Genomic DNA, 20,368 nt, shown 5'->3' with positions numbered 1-20,368 from the left:
TAACATTCCTTCTAGATTGGTCCTCTATAGTTTATTGTTCAGGAAGCCCTTCTGCCTAATAGGTTACTGACACAAGACACTTTCCCATGGCCGAGAGGTTCTTGCTGAATTTCTGTGGAATGGCCTTAAAGAGGCCCAGTCCACCCATTAGAGAGCTTAGTGTTAGTTTTTAGTCTTACTATCTTTCAAACATTTACAATTAAGAGCATGGGGGAGGGGGAGATGTCACTGCCACAACCCGAATTTAATGATGCAGAAAATCCATGCATGCCACAGGACTATTCAGCCTCATCTTCTGTGCCTCTTTAGCAGCTGGAGCGCCAGAGTAAGTTGCTAGGAAGATTTTAATCCCTGATCTATAACTATTTTATCTTTGTGTCTCTTTGATTCTCATATTGTACAATGTCACATAGCAACACTGGATGGCAACAAATCATGAGCTTTAATGACGCATTTCAACAATGACCCCTGTATTCCACAATTGGACGGCTCTTTATTGACCCACACCTTGTAAAAACAAGAATGTAGCTTGAAGTTTCTTGTCTCAAATTTTAAAAAACGGAACAAGACCCTCAACCATCTGATCCCTTTTGCATCCTGTACAACAAAGCCACGGTTATAACAAATTCCTGTGGCAAATAAGTGAATAACATAAAACTTGTCTTTTCTCATAAGAAAGGGAAGGTGACATTGGTGACATTCTTCTGCACAGGATTTACAGTTTCCATCAGTGATAACAAGCTTCTCTGAAGGTTTGGAAACACTTGTTTCCTCCACACACAGCCGGTATCTGAACTAATTGGATATGTGTGATTACTCTATAATAAAGGGCGGCACGGTGGCTCAGTGGTTAGCACTGCAGTCTTGCAGCGCTGGGGTCCTGGGTTCAAATCCCACCAAGGACAACATCCGTAAGGAGTTTGTATGTTCTCCCCGTGTTTGCATGGGTTTCCCCTGGATTCTCCGGTTTCCTCCCACACTCCAAAGACATACTGATAGAGACTTTAGATTGTGAGCCTAAATAGGGACAGTGTTGCCAATGTATGTAAAGCGCCGTGGAATTAATAGTGCTATATAAATGAATAAATATTATTATTATTAACTTGGACTAAGCTGTATATACACTTTATGTATATATAGATAGCTGTCAGACATAGATGTAGTGGCCAATAGCTATAACTCTCCCCTCCTCCATGTCAGACCTAGGGTGCATAAAGCCAGGCCAAAAATTGTGCAAGTGTTGCGGGCGGGGAGGACGCCGTCGCTGCTGTGCTCTCGCTAACGCTCGGGTGCGGCTGCTGCTCGATGGCTCAAGCATTGGGCCGGATCCGGGGACTCGAGCGGCGCTTCTCGCCCGTGAGTGAAAGGGGTGGTTGGTTTTGGGGATTTAGTCCGTGACGCCACCCACGGGTCGTGGTGAAGATAGGCACCACCGCTGCTGATGACGGGGATTCCGGGAGCGATGGTAAGGAGCAGCTGGGATGTTGTGTCCCCCCTCCGTGGGTAGGGGTCGGTGGTCCCGGGGCCCGGTGATGTTGTGACGGGGAGGCAGGATTGCCGAGGTGCAGGGTTGCAGGGACAGCGCGGCGCGGTGCCGGATGGCACGGGTGTACTCACTCAGCAAGAAAGGTACAAAGTCCTCAGTAAACCAAAATGCTGGATGGACAAGTCCCACAGCCGGCTGCAGTGTTTCTCCCCGGACAGGTGATGGCGGCTGTCTTTCCCTGCACCTTGATGTTCTCCTTCTGACTACTATGGATTCCCAACGGTAGTCCGCTCCCCGGTGTATGGGTACCGGAGGAGCCCGTTTGCCCGCAGGCGCTGGCCCTTGGGTCTCTAGCCTTAGGCGGTAGCTGTATACCCTCACAGTGTGGGATGTTGCCTTCAATCAGGACTTTTGCTGTTGTGAAACCCCTGGGGTTCCAGTCACATTCGGATCTGACTATTGACGGCGGCTCCAAGCCTGGTCGGGGTCCGATAGCCCTGCCTGTGTGTGCTGGCTTCACTTCGCTCCCCGGTCGGTACCGGCGGGCCAACGCCCGACCCCGGTCCTACGGTTCCACGTTGCTCCACCACTCCTGCAGACGGCCACCACCGTCTGCCAACCTTGCTGTCAGTGCCTGGGCCACAAACCCAGACACCCAAGTGTTCACTCCTCACTCCTCAAACTCCAACACTCAACTCCTAACTGACACTTTTCCCGCCTCCAGGCCTGTGAACTCCTCGGTGGGTGGGGCCAACCGCTTGGCTCCGCCCCACCTGGTGTGGACATCAGACACTGGAGGGAGGCAATAAGGGTTTTTGTTTGGCTGGTGTCCCTGTCTAATTGGGGGTGGGGGTTGTTTGTATGTTATCTGTGACGACCTGGCTAGGCCAGGGTGCCACATTCCCCCTTGGTGAAATGCAGACCGTCCGCGGGCTGCCCGTCCATCACCGGTTTTATTTTTCTTTTTAAAAACTATAAAATATAAATAACATGTAAACATTTTCAAACATAAGCATTTTTGTTAGGAGACTTGAAAGTTGCACATATATAAAACATTTTTAATAATAACGGACGGACGGATGTCTTCCGCTCTCCCACCCAAGCAACCTAGCCCTGATGCTGCCCCTAAAAAGTGGGCAGCACCCCTTGACCCCAGTCCAGGTTCAGGCTGCCCGAGCGGGAACGAGTAGGTTTACTCGCACCCGGCTGTCACTTCAGGGGACCCCACGTCCTTGGGGGACCCCTGACTCCGGAGGATGGCCACCGGTCCTGGGGGTGGCCGGGCCCCAGCCTGCTCTGCTGCGGGCCCTTCCTCCAATCTGCCTCTCCGGAGGCGGCACCAATGGAAAATCACCCCTCAACTTATTTACAAGCCCACAAGTTCGTGGGATGCCTGCCAGTTCTCGGCCATGTCCATGAGTAGTCTCTCATGCAGGGGGGGGTTAAAAGCACACAGGGTCCCTCCGGGGAAAACTTGCCGGCAACGGCCGGAATAATCACACAGATAATAAGATGAAGGTTCACGGTTCATTAAAGTCATTCAATCAAACTGCTGAGGGTCCCAACGGGGGACAACTGCTTGCAACAGCGGACCGCTGCCATTACTGCTCACTTCCGTACTCCTCACCCGGCTCCAGGTGCAGAAGCACGGGTTCCAGCCCCTCCAGCGCACGGCAGGAGCGACGAGGAAGAGCTGCCCGGTATCCATTATTTCCACTCCGAGGGATGTAAGTGGCCTCCATGTCATACAGGCTGAAGACTCCCTCCTCTTCCGAGACAGGCTCCGTGTCAGCCCCCGAGCCGCTGTCATCTGACTCCAGGGAACTACTGGTGGGACTTGGCAGGCCGGTAACTGTTTCCAGATGAGCCCAGACTCGTGGCTCCTCAGTGGCAAGTGACCCGTCATTGGCTGGGGTATGGAGGTCTGCTATCGGTTCTTCTACGTTACCCGCTCCAGCAATTGATGGGCTGGCTTCCTCTCGGGCCTCCGGGCCCTGGCGGGGCAACACGGACTCTGCCACCTCCATCGGGGACGGTGATCTGGGTGGGGTTGTATGGGCGGTCAGCACAGGCGATGGGTCGGGCCCTGCTGGGGCCAGGAGTAGACCGGATCCTTCAGCCGCAGCGGCCGGTCCTCTAGGGACACAAGGGTGTGGGTCTCTCACCAGCTCCTCTAGCATGGTCTCTATTTCATGCGCCCGCACGACCGCGGCCAGCTCCTCCATCTCAGCGGTCCAGCGATCGAGCAGGTCCCGTACTTGGACCCGGTTATGGCAGCACAACAGCATCGCTTGGGTGTTCAGCCAAGCCGCCGTCCCGGGGGCAAGCTCCGGAGATTCAGGCCTCTCTGATGGTGCGGACATGTTGCAAGCTGCTTCCAGGAACCGGTTTTGTTTGCAGAGTCCTGGCGTCCCCGCTTTTATAGCCTCGGCTACATCAGGCAGACACACTCTCGCGCCCCGTTTGTTTGTTGGGGGCGGGGCTTCGCTTTCGCGCCTTCCCTGCTCGGAGAAGACGCTCGAGCGGGAGATTTTCGCGCCAAGATGGCGGTGCTTCAACATTTTCGGCCAGACACCGCCGGCGGAGATCACAAGGCGCACTTCTACTGGTAAGTAGAGTGGTTAAATCCTGTTCGTGACGCCAAGTTGTCGCGGGCGGGGAGGACGCCGTCGCTGCTGCGCTCTCGCTAACGCTCGGGTCTGGCGCGGCTGCTGCTGCTCGGTGGCTCCAACGGTGGGCCGGATCTGGGGACTCGAGCGGCGCTCCTCGCCCGTGAGTGAAAGGGGTGGTTGGTTTGGGGGATTTAGTCCGTGACGCCACCCACGGGTCGTGGTGAAGATAGGCACCACCGCTGCTGATGACGGGGATCCCGGGAGTGATGGTAAGGAGCAGCTGGGATGTTGTGTCCCCCCTCCGTGGGTAGGGGTCGGTGGTCCCGGGGCCCGGTGATGTTGTGACGGGGAGGCAGGATTGCCGAGGTGCAGGGTTGCAGGGACAGCGCGGCGTGGTGCCGGATGGCACGGGTGTACTCACTCAGCAAGAAAGGTACAAAGTCCTCAGTAAACCAAACGGCTGGATGGACGGGTCCCGCAGCCGGCTGCAGTGTTTCTCCCCGGACAGGTGATGGCGGCTGTCTTTCCCTGCACCTTTATGTTCTCCTTCTGACTACTATGGATTCCCAACGGTGTATGGGTACCGGAGGAGCCCGTTTGCCCACAGGCGCTGGCCCTTGGGTCTCTAGCCTTAGGCGGTAGCTGTATATCCTCACGGTGTGGGCTGTTGCCTTCAATCGGGACTTTTGCTGTTGTGAAACCCCTGGGGTTCCAGTCACATTCGGATCTGACTATTGACGGTGGCTCCAAGCCTGGTCGGGGTCCGATGGTCCTGCCTGTGTGTGCTGGCTTCACTTCGCTCCCCGGTCGGTACCGGCGGGCCAACACCTGACCCCGGTCCTACGGTTCCGCGTTGCTCCACCACTCCTGCAGAAGGCCACCAACGTCTGCCAACCTTGCTGTCAGTGCCTGGGCCACAAACCCAGACACCCAAGTGTTCACTCCTCACTCCTCAAACTCCAACACTCAACTCCTAACTGACACTTTTCCTGCCTCCAGGCCCGTGAACTCCTCGGTGGGTGGGGCCAACCGCTTGGCTCCGCCCCACCTGGTGTGGACATCAGACACTGGAGGGAGGCAACAAGGGTTTTTGTTTGGCTGGTGTCCCTGTCTAATGGGGGGTGGGGGGTGTTTGTATGTTATCTGTGACGACCTGGCTAGGCCAGGGCGCCACACATGCAGCTTTGATAGCTATGTCATAGCAAATGTACATGTTTTCTGGTTGGAGAGAGTGGAATAAGTTACTACCAAACATCTTTGGTCGCTATTTATTTCCCGAGAGTGCATGTTAAAATGAACATATCAAGAGAGAAAGAAAGAATTGCTGTATATAGGGATCAAGCAATAAGATTTTGTTCAAATCATCAAAAATGTATTTTATTGGCACAAATTTTATACATACAAAAATATCCACATAGAACAGTGAAAACTAGCAAATAAAAACATCTAAAAACAGTCAACGAACACCAAAAAATGAATGACAATCATTTTTTGGCCCTTGAGGAAGCCACATCTCCAGTGGCGATACGCGTGGGGCAACACCCCATACTTGCGCCGATCCTGAGGCCTCACACCACCTTAAACTTGGGACTTCTAGCAAGGGGTAATACATCTTGGTGGACTTTCTGGATAGTCTGTGACTTACCTGGTTTAACTATTGAACTGGGTGTATTGATTTCCTCATTATAAGGTTATCTTCATCCCCTTCTTTTTCTAGTATTTTGTACTTATTATATTGTATTTATTGATGGTGGTGCCAGATGGGGTACAATTCTCTAGAGTACTATATGGCATAGGGTTTGCAGTGAAAATTTGCACACAGGTCCTGCATTTATGCCTCTGAATATTATTGATTTGTACAACTAGTGGAATTTCATTCAGGATCATGGTGCTGGGTTCCTAACATGGAACTATGTATTGGGGTGTTCGTTGACTGTTTTTAGATGTTTTTATTTGCTATTTTTCACTGTTCTATGTGGATATTTTTGTATGTATAAAATTTGTGCCAATAAAATACATTTTTGATGATTTGAACAAAATCTTATTGGTTGATCCCTATATACAGCAATTCTTTCTTTCTCTCTTGATATGGTCTATTGTTGCTGGTGGTGATCCCAATAGGGGAAAGGTGCCCCCTTATTTCCTATGATATTAAAATGAACATCTGACATGAGAGGAGATTTGAGACAGCCTCATACATAGATGACCAGTCCTACCTAAATTTTTGGGTTCAGCTTATATTCAACTTTGCCACCTTAAGGATAGTCTATTAGCACAAAAGGACTGTTCAAACCAAGCATAGCACATTGTAGGAGACAAAGCCATAATAAAAACATCATACAGTACCTAAACCAAAAAAATTGAGCACACCAAATCCACTAAAATATAACCATTTATTGAATTTTTTGTTAAAATCATATATATCATATATCAAAATATAGTTTATAGGTTAAAGCATAAGGAGAAAATAGACATAAACCCCACAAGTAGGGGAGGAGCTCTCAAAAAGGAATCCCCTCACATCAGACAGGTAAAATTTTAGTTACATACAAACTCCAAGTGGAATACAACAGAGTGGTTAGTACTTTATATCACAGCCAGTTAGCTACAGTATATCTCCCTTTGTCGTCATCCAAACATAGGGCATATATATATATCATATATTTAACTTACCCATATCAAATAAAGAGGGGATCCCATAATAAGTGGCGACGTGCATTTCGCCTATTGTGGCTTTCTCAAGAGAGTGTGCCAGAATTTTGTAGTATAAGTGTGATGACCTGGCTGTGCCAGGTAGTCACAAATAGGGCCCGACACAACACCCTACCCTCACAGGTGACATCAGCCAACCTCAAAACCCTAATCACCACCCAAGGGCTTGATAGACACACCAGGGGGCGGAACCAGGCGGTTGGAAGACGCCCACCTAGGAGTTTTAAACAGCCCGAGGGCGAAAAAGTAAACAGTCGGTTCAGATCAGTTGTAGAGTTCAAGGAGAGTGGAGGTCAGGCCTGTGTCTCAGGCCTGAAGGAAAAACTGACAGGTACCAGGGTAGGAGCCCTGGTGCCTTTGTCTAGGAGGTAGATGGCGGTCTCCGTCTGCAGGAGCCGGGAAGATGGCTCGGTGGAACCGAGGTGGACCGGGACAGGGTTGTAGCCCGCTGGTACCGACCCAGGGAACCGAATCAGAAACTGGAGCACAGAGGGGGGTACTCAGACCCTGAAGCTAGGTCCAGAAGCGACTGGAACTGGTTAATTAACTGACTGTGGCCAGGACTAGAGGTCCTGTCTTACCCAAAGTCCCGATTGAAGGCAACAGCCCACCGAGGGGAATAACAGGTCACCGCCAGGGCTCAGAGATCCCACGAGCCAGCGTCTGTGGGCAAGGGCTCCTTAGGCCACATCCAGCCGGGAGTGGACTCCTGAAGTTGCAAGCACAGGCAGTCCACCGTTCTAAAATAGGTGCAAGAGAAAGACAGAGACCACCAGCCAGGTGGGGGTGGAGGACCCAGAACGCAGCCGACTGCGGGCACCGACCACCATCACCTTGGTTTACCAGAGACTCGTGTGTTTTCTTAATAGTGAGTACACCAGCACCCTGCGGTCCGCCATCTCCCTGCACCACCAACCCCAACGGGTCCCGGGGCCACCATCCCTGCCCACGGAGGGGTTAACAACTTGCTGCACAACATCTCCCCCGGGTGCCCCGTAACTGCAATGGTGGTGTCCAATATCACCGCATACCGTGGGTGGCGTCACAAACTTAGTACGGCCCAACCCATACATATATGTCCACCACCCCCCAACCCTTTTCATTTGGAGCGTCCGCGGGATCCCCCGGGTCCGGAGACCCTCGAACCACCCACTGGAAGGTCCGGACCCGAGCAGCAGCAGACTGCTGGCACGGGGGCGGCACATAAGCTTTGAAACATCACAAAAGTTTTGCATAATACGGAATTCTTGTGACTTTGGACATTTTAATGCCAGTTTTCCTTTTTATGCCAAACTGGACAACGCTGGGGCAAGACGGGGTGTGGCAGGAAGAATGATGTCACAACTCATCCTATTAATGACAAGCTGTGGTGTTCCTTACATTAAAAATCTTACTCCAATCCCTAACTGCAGTTAGTTTGTGGCAAGGAGCACAGAGGCGCATGCTACTTGACAGATGCTCCTGAATAATTAAGGGGTGAGCGCTTCTTAATGAATCAGAAGTATCTGACTCCAGGATGCCCCTCATCACGATAGGCATAAAAATCAAGGGCCTTTGTGTCCAAATTCATTGCTGCATTTGCCAGAAATAGTTCTTTATTCAAATATGCTGATGTGGTCCTTGATGCACCATTGGCGTAGGCAAGTTGTTCAGTGCTCCTTCACATCTACATGTTTTCCAACTATTTCTGCTATCCTTTGGCTCTTGTAAACCCAGAACTGTTAATCAACAAAGAAGGGAGAAGAGATACAGTAGATGGGACAAAAAGCATGTTGGAAAGTCCATTGGATTACTCCAGACACTTTTTCATAAACAAAGCAACACAGTTGTATACTAAAGGTCCAGTCACACTAAGCAACTTACCAGCGATCCCAACAACGATAGGGATCGCTGGTAAGTTGCTAGGAGGTTGCTGGTGAGCTGTCACACTGCGACGCTCCAGCGATCCCACCAGCAACCTGACCTGGCAGGGATCGCTGGAGCGTGGCTACACGAGTTGCTGGTGAGCTCACCAGCAACCAGTGTCCAGCCACACGTGCAGAGAGCAGGGAGCAGCGCACACAGAGCGCTGGCTCCTTGCTCTCCTAGTTACAGCACACATCGGGTTAATTACCTGATGTGTGCTGCAGCTAATGTGCACAGAGCAGGGAGCAGCGCACACTGCTTAGCGCTGGCTCCCTGCTCTCCTAGTTACAGCACACATCGGGTTAATTACCTGATGTGTGCTGCAGCTAATGTGCACAGAGCAGGGAGCAGCGCACACCGCTTAGCGCTGGCTCCTTGCTCTCCTAGCTACAGTACACATCGGGTTAATTACCCGATGTGTGCTGCAGCTACATGTGCAGAGAGCAGGGAGCAGCGCACACCGCTTAGCGCTGGCTCCTTGCTCTCCTAGTTACAGCACACATCGGGTTAATTACCCGATGTGTGCTGCAGCTAATGTGCACAGAGCAGGGAGCAGCGCACACTGCTTAGCGCTGGCTCCTTGCTCTCCTAGCTACAGCACACATCGGGTTAATTAACCCGATGTGTCCTGCAGCTACATGTTTACAGAGCAGGAGCCGGCACTGACAGTGAGAGCGGCTGAGGCTGGTATCAAAGGTAAATATCGGGTAACCAAGGACAGGGCTTCTTGGTTACCCGATGTTTACATTGGTTACCAGCCTCTGCAGAAGCCGGCTCCTGCTGCCTGCACATTTAGTTGTTGCTGTCTCGCTGTCACACACAGCGATCTGTGCTGCACAGCAGGACAGCAACAACTAAAAAATGGCCCAGGACATTCAGCAACAACCAACGACCTCACAGCAGGGGCCAGGTTGTTGCTGGATGTCACACACAGCAACATCGCTAGCAACGTCACAAAAGTTGTTCGTTAGCAGCGATGTTGCTAGCGATGTTGCTAGCGATGTTGCTTAGTGTGACGGGGCCTTAAAGGTATCATTTTTATTATGGCTATGACCCGTACAAGATACTGTGCTTGGTTTGAACAGTCATTTGTGCTGACAGATTCCCTGCAAGTCTGAAGGGTACATAATCACATAGACGTTTTGTTACTGATATTATGGTAGGATAACTCCTTAGCTCAGTATAATATAATAAGGGTGCATGCACACTGGCCGACTGCAGTTGGTAAATGACTGCCGATCAGCTACATGAAAGCCAATCAATTAATACATTTAATAGACTCTTTAGACAAGCCAACTGAACATCCATATGCCTAGAATGTTCTGTGCAGATAGAATTTCACTCTTTACACAGGACATGTGCTGCTTGCTTAAAAATAATTTCACCTGACGAACCAGCATTATGCTCATTCATTGCGTGAGCGTTGTCCCCTTAAGAAAAGCAGATAATTGGAAATATGAATTACTAGGAATGGAAATGCAACTTAAAGGGAATTTGTCAGCAGGATTTTACAATTCAAACTGTGGCGCCCTGGGCAAGCCAGGACGTCACAAGCACAACACCAACACACCTCACACTCCTGGTCAGGCACACCGAAGTCAGACACAAAGCCTTGTTGCCTTCCTCCAGGGGCTGATGTTCACACCAGGGGGGTGGGCCAGGCGGTTGGCCCCGCCCACCGAGGAGTTCAGAGTCCTGGAGGCGGGAAAAGCAGAGAGTTCAGTTTTGGAGGTGAAAGTGGAAGGAAGGAAAGTGGTAGTGGAGCAACTAACTGACAGCGTCCGGGTGTGTGGCCTGGGCGGTACAGCAAGGTTGGCAGACGGTGGTGACCGTCTGTAGGAGTGGCCTATCGGAGTCTACCGCAAGAACCGTGGACGGGCGGTGGCCCGGCGGTACCGGACCGGTACACAAAGAGAAGTCAGCACCATCTGGCAGGGGCTTATGGACCCCGGCAAGGCTAGGAGTCGCCGTGAATTTGCCAAATCAGTCAGCGAAGGGAACCTCCTGGGTTTCCCAGCAGCCAAGTCCCAACAGAAGGCAACAGTCCAACCGTGAGAGGGAAACACAGCCACCGCCAAGGCTACCGTTCCCAGGGCCAGAGCCTGCGGGCAAAAGGGGCTCCTCCGGCCCATATCCAAGCTGGGGAGCGGGTTACCGGTGGGAACCCATTGGAACCGTTTACCGTACATAGGTGCAGGGAAAGGCAGTCACCATCAACCTGCCGGGAGAAACAACACCGCAGCCGTCTGTGGGACCCGTCCATCCAGCCGTGTGTTTTACCGAGAACTGTGTCCTCATCATTGGCTGAGTGAGTACCACCGTGCCGTGCGGCACAGCGCTGCCCCGCGACCCTGCACCTCACCAGGCCCCGTAACCCGCCTGCCATCCACTCCTACCTAATCACCGGGCCCCGGGACAACCAACCCCCTACTCACGAAGGGGAGAACTAACATCAAAGCTGCTCCCTGTCACCGCTCCCGGGATCCCCGTCCAGAGCAGCGGTGGTGTCACCAACTTCACCACAACCGTAGGTGGCGTCACGGACAATAACCAAATCCCCACAATCAATCCCCACCCTTTTCACTCACGGGCGAGGAACGCCGCTCGAGTCCCCGGGATCCGGCCCACCGCTCGAGCCACCACAGAGCAGCGGCAGCAGCAGCCGGACCCGAGCAGTGGGAGAGTGCAGCGTCCCCTCCTCCGCCCGCGACAACACTATTTATATGCTCATGTAGATCTTTCAAAGACAAGTTCAGAAATATCTTTACATGGACGGTCTATTCCTCTGTTACTGAGAAATCAGTGTTTGAATTTATATGCAAATAAGCAAAGATTCCTTCTATTGCCTGCCTAGTACCACCTCCTTCTGCTTGACTGACAGCTATTTTGCCTGTAGTCACATAGCATAGAGGCTCTCAGTGAAGCAGGTGGAGGTGATGCTGGGAGGGGAAAAGAGCTGGAGTGACAGAGGCTTCAGATCTACAGTCTTATTTGCATATAAATTCCAACGCTGGTTTCTCAGTAATGGAGGAAGCGACTGGCCATGTAAAGGTATTGCTGGACTTGTCTTTGAAAGAGCTATATGCCCTTATAAATAGTTTGGGGGTAAAATCCTGGTGACAGATTCGATTTAAGGTAGTACACTAAATTAGAGCGGACTATATGTGTACTGAAGTCTCTTCAAGAGACATTAGAGACTGAAAACTTAAAAAATGAAAGTAAAAAGAGGCATATAAAATGGCTGATGCATTATTTTATATTCAGATACAATCTTTAGTCATTACTGTACACAATCATAGAAAATGTAGTAGTTTTCTGGAAATAGTGGGTACCCCTGTGGAATTCACCTACCGCAGAATGAGAACTTAGCCACTAATAAGAGGAACATACCAGTTTTTCTCACATCTCATGTTCGTAGCAGTGATTAAACATCATGTATTCATGTATTTTAGTGAGATCATCATAAAGTGCTGGAAATACACTGACAATCTAGTAATAGGGGCCTACAATTCCCCTTTTCTACTCTAAATATAGAATAATTATACTCTGAATACAATAAATGCATTAGGAAGAGAAGTCCGGACCTCTTCTTTATACCGTCAACTGGTACTTCTCATTAAACTGGGCCTGTTTCCTAGGAATCACCAACTGTGACACTGAGATCTGTCTACACAACCACAGAAAGTACAAATTATGTCTGACTGTCTGAATTGTTCAAGAATGTCAATAGGAAAGAATAGACTGGCCACTTGGAAAGCTGTAGGGGCACACACAGAAGGTATTTACAGGCCTCCATGCACCCAACATTTGACAAGGATCCCTTTTAGAATATGTTTGCAGATCTGTGTGGTCATTCCATTATTAACTGTGAAGTGAAGTGTTCTTGCCTATGTTTTCTATATAGAAGGACATAGGAAAAATATACTGTATATTGCATGCTCTCCCTATATTTTTGTGGGTTTACTCCAACACTTCAAAGACTTTAGATTGTGAGCCCCAGCGGGGACAGTGATGATGATGTTGCAAAATGTGTTGGCGCTTTATAAGCAGCATAGTTAATACTGTGCAGTATAGAGAAATAGAGTGCAGCTTTTTTTATAAATGGAGTCAATGTATGCAAATGTATACCTATGTAGTGGTATAAGTTGTAAGTATATGTCAAGGAGTGTTCCACCATAATCACAAAACTGTATTCTCTGGCTCTGTGCAGACTTGAGACTTTTGTTGGAGCTAAACTTTGGAAAGATTTTCTGAAATTTTCCTCCCGTGAAAGGCTTTGGCATATCAGCGTAGCCCATTGATTCCAATTTTTAAAAAACTGTATACCACACAAACATGTTTTTTGAAGTGGCCATTGGCATGGTAAAAAAGAAGGCAGCTACACAGTCTTGTACCCTGATGCATGCCAAAATAGTCCTATGGATACACTTGGTGTGGGGCTAGACTGGACATCGGGCAAATACCATATGGACCGTTCTTGCCATGGGTTGCATCGATTGCGGCACTGCTGACAGTATCTGGTAACAGCTGCGATGGAGCATGAAGACACATGCTCTGTCACTTACTCCAGCAGGATGCAGGTTTCTTCCAGTCTGCTAGAGTCCAGTTGCATGCAAGGACTATCAGTCAGCGTGATTACGTCAGTGCATCGCACCACTTGTGTTCACTGCGTGGCAAGATATGGCAGCTACAGTGGACGGGATATCATAGGTATACGTTTTTTGTTTTTTTGTGGGCTGCACAGTTTACCCACAGGAGAAATTGAGTTGTTACGGATTTCAATTAAGGAAAGTCCAGCGCTGAGCAGATAAATTAAAAGTCCAAAATTTAATGTGGAAATTATTAAAATCCAGCAAGTAAAGCTCCATCATGTGGGAGCTTCCACAATTATATAGCCTTACTTGCTGGATTTTAATAATTTCCACAATAAATTTTGGACTTTTAATTTATCTGATCAGCACTGGACTTTCCTTTATTTATATTGACGGTGGCCAAACTACTCCGTGCGCAGGACTTCTATATGTATCAGCAAGTTTGATTGGTGAGCTGGACTTTTCCTTTCCTTGTTACGGATTTCTAACATGCACTACAGGTCAATGTACACTGTGTAAGAAAAACGCACAGACATGAGTTTTCTAGATTTCCCACATAGTTTGTTGGAACTGGAAGGTCACGTGCACATATGATGAGTTTTTCACCTTAGTATTTGTAAGACAAAATCAGGAGTGGAGCAATCAGAGAAAAAGTATACTAGAAACACGTCACCACTTCTGTATTTTCTATCCACTCCTGGTTTTGGCTACAAATACTGAAGTAAAAAAACTCACCAAATACTCAACATGTGCATTGTGGGTTTTTTTGTGCAGCGAAAATACACTGCGTCAAAAACTCAACAAAAACTCATTGTCTTAATTTATATGGAAATATTATTATTGTTATTATCATTAATACATTTTATATAGTGGTATTATCTATATATATAATTGCCTTATTCTGTCTGTCTGTCTGTCATGCTCCAAAATTGTGTCCTTACGGTGACACAAAGCTGATTGGCCGCTGGGCTCGCCATGGCCCCGCCCCCCCACACGGATTGGCCTCTCGTCCCGGCTCTCTGCAGGCCCCGCCCCCCTCACGCAATGCACGCTCGCTCTGGCCCAACTGACACGGAGCTCAGACTCCCAGGTGAGTACACACACACATCAGATCACACTCACTCTCACACACACCTCACACATCACATCCACACACTCACAACATCCTGGGATATCGCTTGCTTCTACACCGGCTCCGTCACGATCCCAGCAGCGCCAGACATAACCTTGCGATGCTGGGATCTTGACGGAGCCCGTGAACGCTGGTAACCATTATACACATCGGGTAACTAAGGTCCCTTGGTTACCCGATGTGTATCATAGTTACCAGTGTACACCGGCTCCCGGTACACATGTGCAGGGAGCCGGCATTATACTCCTCTCCCCCCAGGACTACTCCTCCTATTACAGTCCTCCTATTATACTCCTCTCTGAGTATAATAGGAGAACTATTATAGCATGGGGGATGTAGCACGATGGGGGGTGCGCAGCATGGGGGATGTAGCACGATGGGGTGCGCAGCATGGGGAATGTAGCACGATGGGGAGTGCGCAGCATGGGGAATGTAGCACGATGGGGAGTGCGCAGCATGGGGGATGTAGCATGATGGGGAGTGCGCAGCATGGCGGATGGAGCACGATGGCGGGGTGCGCAGCATGGGGGATGTAGCACGATGGGGAGTGCGCAGCATGGGGGATGTAGCACGATGGGGGATGTAGCACGATGGGGGATGTAGCACGATGGGGGGTGCGCAGCATGGGGGATGTAGCACGATGTGGAGTGCGCAGCATGGGGGATGTAGCACGATGGGGAGTGCGCAGCATGGGGGATGTAGCACGATGGGGGGTGCGCAGCATGGGGGATGTAGCACGATGGGGTGCGCAGCATGGGGGATGTAGCACGATGGGGAGTGCGCAGCATGGGGGATGTAGCACGATGGGGAGTGCGCAGCATGGGGGATGTAGCACGATGGGGAGTGCGCAGCATGGGGGATGTAGCACGATGGGGAGTGCGCAGCATGGGGGATGTAGCACGATGGGGAGTGCGCAGCATGGGGGATGTAGCACGATGGGGATGTAGCACGATGGGGGATGTAGCACGATGGGGGGTGCGCAGCATGGGGGATGTAGCACGATGGGGAGTGCGCAGCATGGGGGATGTAGCACGATGGGGAGTGCGCAGCATGGGGGATGTAGCACGATGGGGAGTGCGCAGCATGGGGGATGTAGCACGATGGGGAGTGCGCAGCATAGCGGATGTAGCACGATGGGGAGTGCGCAGCATGGCGGATGGAGCACGATGGCGGGTGCGCAGCATGGGGGATGTAGCACGATGGGGAGTGCGCAGCATGGGGGATGTAGCACGATGGGGGATGTAGCACGATGGGGGATGTAGCACGATGGGGGGTGCACAGCATGGGGGATGTAGCACGATGTGGAGTGCGCACCATGGGGGATGTAGCACGATGGGGGGTGCGCAGCATGGGGGATGTAGCACGATGGGGGGTGCGCAGCATGGGGGATGGAGCATGATGGGGAGTGCGCAGCATGGAGGATGGAGCACGATGGGGAGTGCGCAGCATGGGGGATGGAGCACGATGGGGAATGCGCAGCATGGGGGTTGGGGCATGATGGGGGGTGCGCAGCATGGGGGATGGAGCACGATGGGAGGTGCACACCTCCCCCCAACACACACACACACACACACACAGGGAACCACAAACACCGCCATACACAGACACCCACACACACAGACAACGCTGCACACACACAACACCCAACACACAAACACCGCGGCATACATAAATATACGCACATACCGCACAACACACATTGCACAAAACATACCTCCCCCAAAACACACCACACCCACACAAACCGCGCAACACACACACACACAACGCGACAGACACACAGCGCTCCACAAACAACGCAACACACATACAACACCGCTCTCACCCCCCGCCACACCCAGACAACACCCAGAACATGTACAGCCCCTACACAAACACTTGGTAACTACACACAACAACATCTATATATATATATATCTATATCTATAACAAAAATCATACATGAACTACACAATACGTAAATTCTAGAATACCCGATGCGTAGAATCGGGCCACCTTCTAGTTAGTAATACTGGTCTTGTAGTAAATCTTGAATTCCTTCAGGCAAGGTGATATTAGTAATAGACACTAGAGATGAACAGACCCATGGAAGTTCAGCTCGGTAGGTTCAGGCAGAGTTTAGATAAAGTTTGGTTTGGGACCCAGACTTGACCTGAACCCCAATGTAAGTCAATGTCAGGTCTCCGTTCACATAATCAGCCATAAACAGATCACTTCCGGTGGCGGGTGGGCTGGTTTTTTTCCTTTATTTTTTTTGGGTGTGCACATTACATCCAATCATGCTGTTGTTACCCCTAGTGTGAACCAATCAAACACTGCAAGCGGCTCACACTGGGCCAAGCATTGAGTATACCAAAGTGCATTGATGCTCGCGCAAGTGGTTTGCATACCTAAAGAACTCGAACTCTACTTTTTTTTAAAGTCTGTGTTCAGTCTGAGCAACGAACCTCGGATCCGCTCATCTCTACAATAGAGACCCCAATCTGGGAAATGGGGGTAGGAACACCATGGGTCTGTGTGCTTTGGTCATAAATCCCAGGGATGCATTTCAGTCCCAGTTCATCCCTGGCTATATATATATATGTAGCTTTTGTCAGTGTATAAACCAAAGGCAGGATCAAATACAGTCTGAACAAATAATTACTAACAAAAAAGTTAGCTTAAAATAAAGGTCTTTGCTGTCACATGGGCTTCATTAGACATAGAAGGGAAGGCCAAGATATCCTACACACATATGGATTCTGACAAACAAAAAAAGGCAAATGTTCCACTCCTAATTGATATCACATTTTACATTTAAAAGCATGTGGTGTGTATGATGTGGATGACAATACTGTAGATTTGATTATCTTCCTACGTTCCCCCATGTGAGAGCCATCTGATAGGCGGTGGAGAAAGCCGTCTTACCTGCAGGATGTATGCTGCCAGTTCAAAAACAACCTCGCTGTCAACATCTATCAATTCCTGCAAAATGCAAAGAGAAAAAGATGTTGTGAATTTGCAGAGAGCAGGCTGCTCCGAGCTGTATAATGTAGCGTGCAGAGCTGCACTCTTGTGGCTTCACATCAAAGGTCTGTATTACATTGTGACATGGAATGCGAAGAAAAGGAGGGTTTACATTAAGCCTTACTATATTCTGCCCAGCATAAGAACGGAGGCCTGCAGTTATTTTCATCACAATTAACAAAGATGTTATCATCCTCGGTAGCCATCACAGCCATAAGACCAAACATGCACCCATTAATTACACTGCACATAGGCACCAGCCGAAATTTACATATTCTAAAGGAAGCGAGTATGATGAATTCCCCTGCTCGTAGGGCTGTCAGTTGTTCTCTATTTGTAGTTCCCAAATGTACCACGAGGAACTGAAACATTTGTTGGTTAAAGAAAGGGATTTCCGGATGTTGAGGCAGCAGAAAAGGTATTCCTGGCACAGCAGAAATACGACCTTCCATATCTAATCTATTGTGACTGCCAAACTGATTATTTTTATACTCATTTATCTAATAGACAAAGATATCAATGGCAGTAAATAGATTTATGGGAATATAGGTGTGTGAAGAAAACTGCAATTGTATTCAAACAGATGTCAGACAATGGATGTAGTGTGGAAAAAGTGTCATGAGTAGTAATTACCAAGCACTACCATGCTTGGGTCCTCGATACTCGTAACCAGCAGTTAGATGCTCGGATGGGTGCGACTCGAGCACCCGAGTATAATGGAGGTCAATGGTGAACAAAAAAATGCTCACGTTCCCCATTGTCCTCAATTATTCTTGAGTTTTTGAGTCGTGCTCCTCTGATCTAACTGCTTGTTACAGGTACCGGGCACCTGAGTATAATAGAGGACAATGAAGAACTTGAGCATTCTCCCGGAATAATGGTCAAGATCCCTATTGACTTCCATTATACTCAGGTGCTTGGTACCCATAACAAGCAGTTAGATCGGATGGGCGAGACTCGAAAACGCAAGTATAATGGAGGACAATGTGGAACTTGAGCATTTTTGAGTTCCCCATTGACTTCAATTAATACTTGAGTGCTGAAGTCGCGCCCATACGAGCATCTAACTGCTGGTTACGAGTACCGAGCACCCGAGTATGGTAGTTCTCGCTCATCATTAGTCATCAGGTTTCCCCTATTTTCAGAGATATTCCTAAATCCAAATGATTTATGATTTAATTATTTTCCTTGTGCTTTATTAAAATTATTCAAGCAGCTGCTGTACAATAAAGGATCAGATCTGCTAAGATCTGTCCTCTGCAAAGGGAACACAGCACTAATATGAGTATATCGCTAATCAAAAGACATATATGGACGCAGTGAATATTATTTTTTTTATATGTTATTTACTGTTGTTTATATTTTACCATCATATTCCACAGCGTTTCTCTGTCATCCTTCACATCAGTTTCCGTCCCCAGTGGGACTCATAACCTAATTTTCGTTCATATTATTATCATTATTTATTATAGCACCATTAATTCCATGGCACTTTACATATAAAAAGGGGTATATATAATAGGGACAAGTACAATAATCATGAACAATACAAGGCACAGACTGGCACAGGAGGAGAGAGGACCCTGCCCGCGAGGGCTCACAGTCTACAAACAATAATGTTAATGGACTGGCGGATATGGACTTGGCAGCGCTAGAATGTAAATGGCATTAAAAACCTCTCATTTTCAATGGATACTTGTTAGCCTTGTCAAGAAATTCTAAAATCTGACTATATTACATTTTATAGCTGTAAAACAATGTCCGGTTTGTAACCTGAGCCAAGCCTGTAAAGCCTTCATAGACACTAACCACCCAAATATATTTTTGAATGTTATCACATATCTAAATTAAAGCAAAGGTTTCTACCCAAAATACTTAGCAAATTGTTATTATCAGGGTAACTTTTTTTTATAAGTGAATGGAAGGAAATTTAAAGAAGGTGAAGCTCTGGTTTAATCAGCAACACATAGATTTAGGCCAAATACAATTCACACAAATCCTACTGAAATATGTATGTGACTCTTACGTCTTCTGTGAGAATCACGCTTTTCACTTAGTGCATTGTACTTTGAAGAGGTGATCAGTGAACTCTGAGAACCCAAACATGAATGTCTCTAAATCCAAAATGCAGAGTTCCCATGAATAGCTGCAGGCAGTCACTAATGACATTCCGATACAAGTAAAATATATCTTTGTACCGTGTTAGCCAGTAGAGATAAAAAAATTGTTTAAAAGAACAGAGAGTCCTCAGTGGTTGATACCTTTTAATGGCTAACTGAAAAGATGGTAATAATTGCAAGCTTTCGAGACTACTCAGGTCTCTTCATCAGGCATGGTATAACACAAAATCTGAAGAGTCACGTATTTATACACAACAGGACTTAGAATAGTGCAGTAAAAAAAAAAAAAAAAAAAAAAAGAACAAGTTATATGAAACAGAACTATCTCTATGGCAGGGGGACAAGCTGTTCTAGCCATAAATACTGCTGCAGTTCAGTGTGAAAGTTTTATTGTCCTTTGATAAGGGTCTGGTCCGGGCTGTGACACGCTCGGATGGTCAGAGGAGCACATCTTTTAACTGATGTAAAAAGACATGAATCCATGAGACACATTCATTCCTTCTCTGAATGTGTCAAAGGTCATCATAAGTTTGTACTCCCATAGTCTCCTGTCTCTCTGGGACTTGAAGTTTCCTTTCAATACCAGCAATTTCATGTCCATGATGCTGTGGTCTGGGTTACAAAAATGTTTGGCCACAGGTAGATCCATCCTTTTTTCTCTAATTGTGTGGCGGTGAGAATTCATCCTTGTCCTGAGCTGTTGTCCTGTCTCCCCTACATACAGACCCCCAGTTGGACATTTGGTACATATAATTAAGTACACCACATTGGTTGTGGTGCAGCTGAACGTACCTGGGATCTTG

General features: G+C 48.6%; 1 protein-coding gene across 8 annotated transcripts in view; it reads right to left on the bottom strand.

Annotated features, from left to right (window-relative positions):
* FRMD4A (FERM domain containing 4A) overlaps positions 1 to 20,368 on the bottom strand; it is a 720,232-nt gene that overhangs the window by 161,402 nt on the left and 538,462 nt on the right. For all 8 annotated transcript variants that reach the window (XM_075345253.1, XM_075345255.1, XM_075345254.1 and 5 more), the window contains one exon: positions 17,347 to 17,403. In XM_075345253.1, coding sequence (XP_075201368.1) covers positions 17,347 to 17,403 — 57 coding nt within the window. The remainder of the gene's footprint in view (positions 1 to 17,346; positions 17,404 to 20,368) is intronic.

Source organism: Anomaloglossus baeobatrachus, chromosome 4 (genome assembly GCF_048569485.1).
Source record: "Anomaloglossus baeobatrachus isolate aAnoBae1 chromosome 4, aAnoBae1.hap1, whole genome shotgun sequence".
Taxonomy (NCBI): domain Eukaryota; kingdom Metazoa; phylum Chordata; class Amphibia; order Anura; family Aromobatidae; genus Anomaloglossus; species Anomaloglossus baeobatrachus.
Note: the sequence above shows the minus strand (reverse complement) of the source record. Positions and strands in the feature narration are given on the sequence as shown.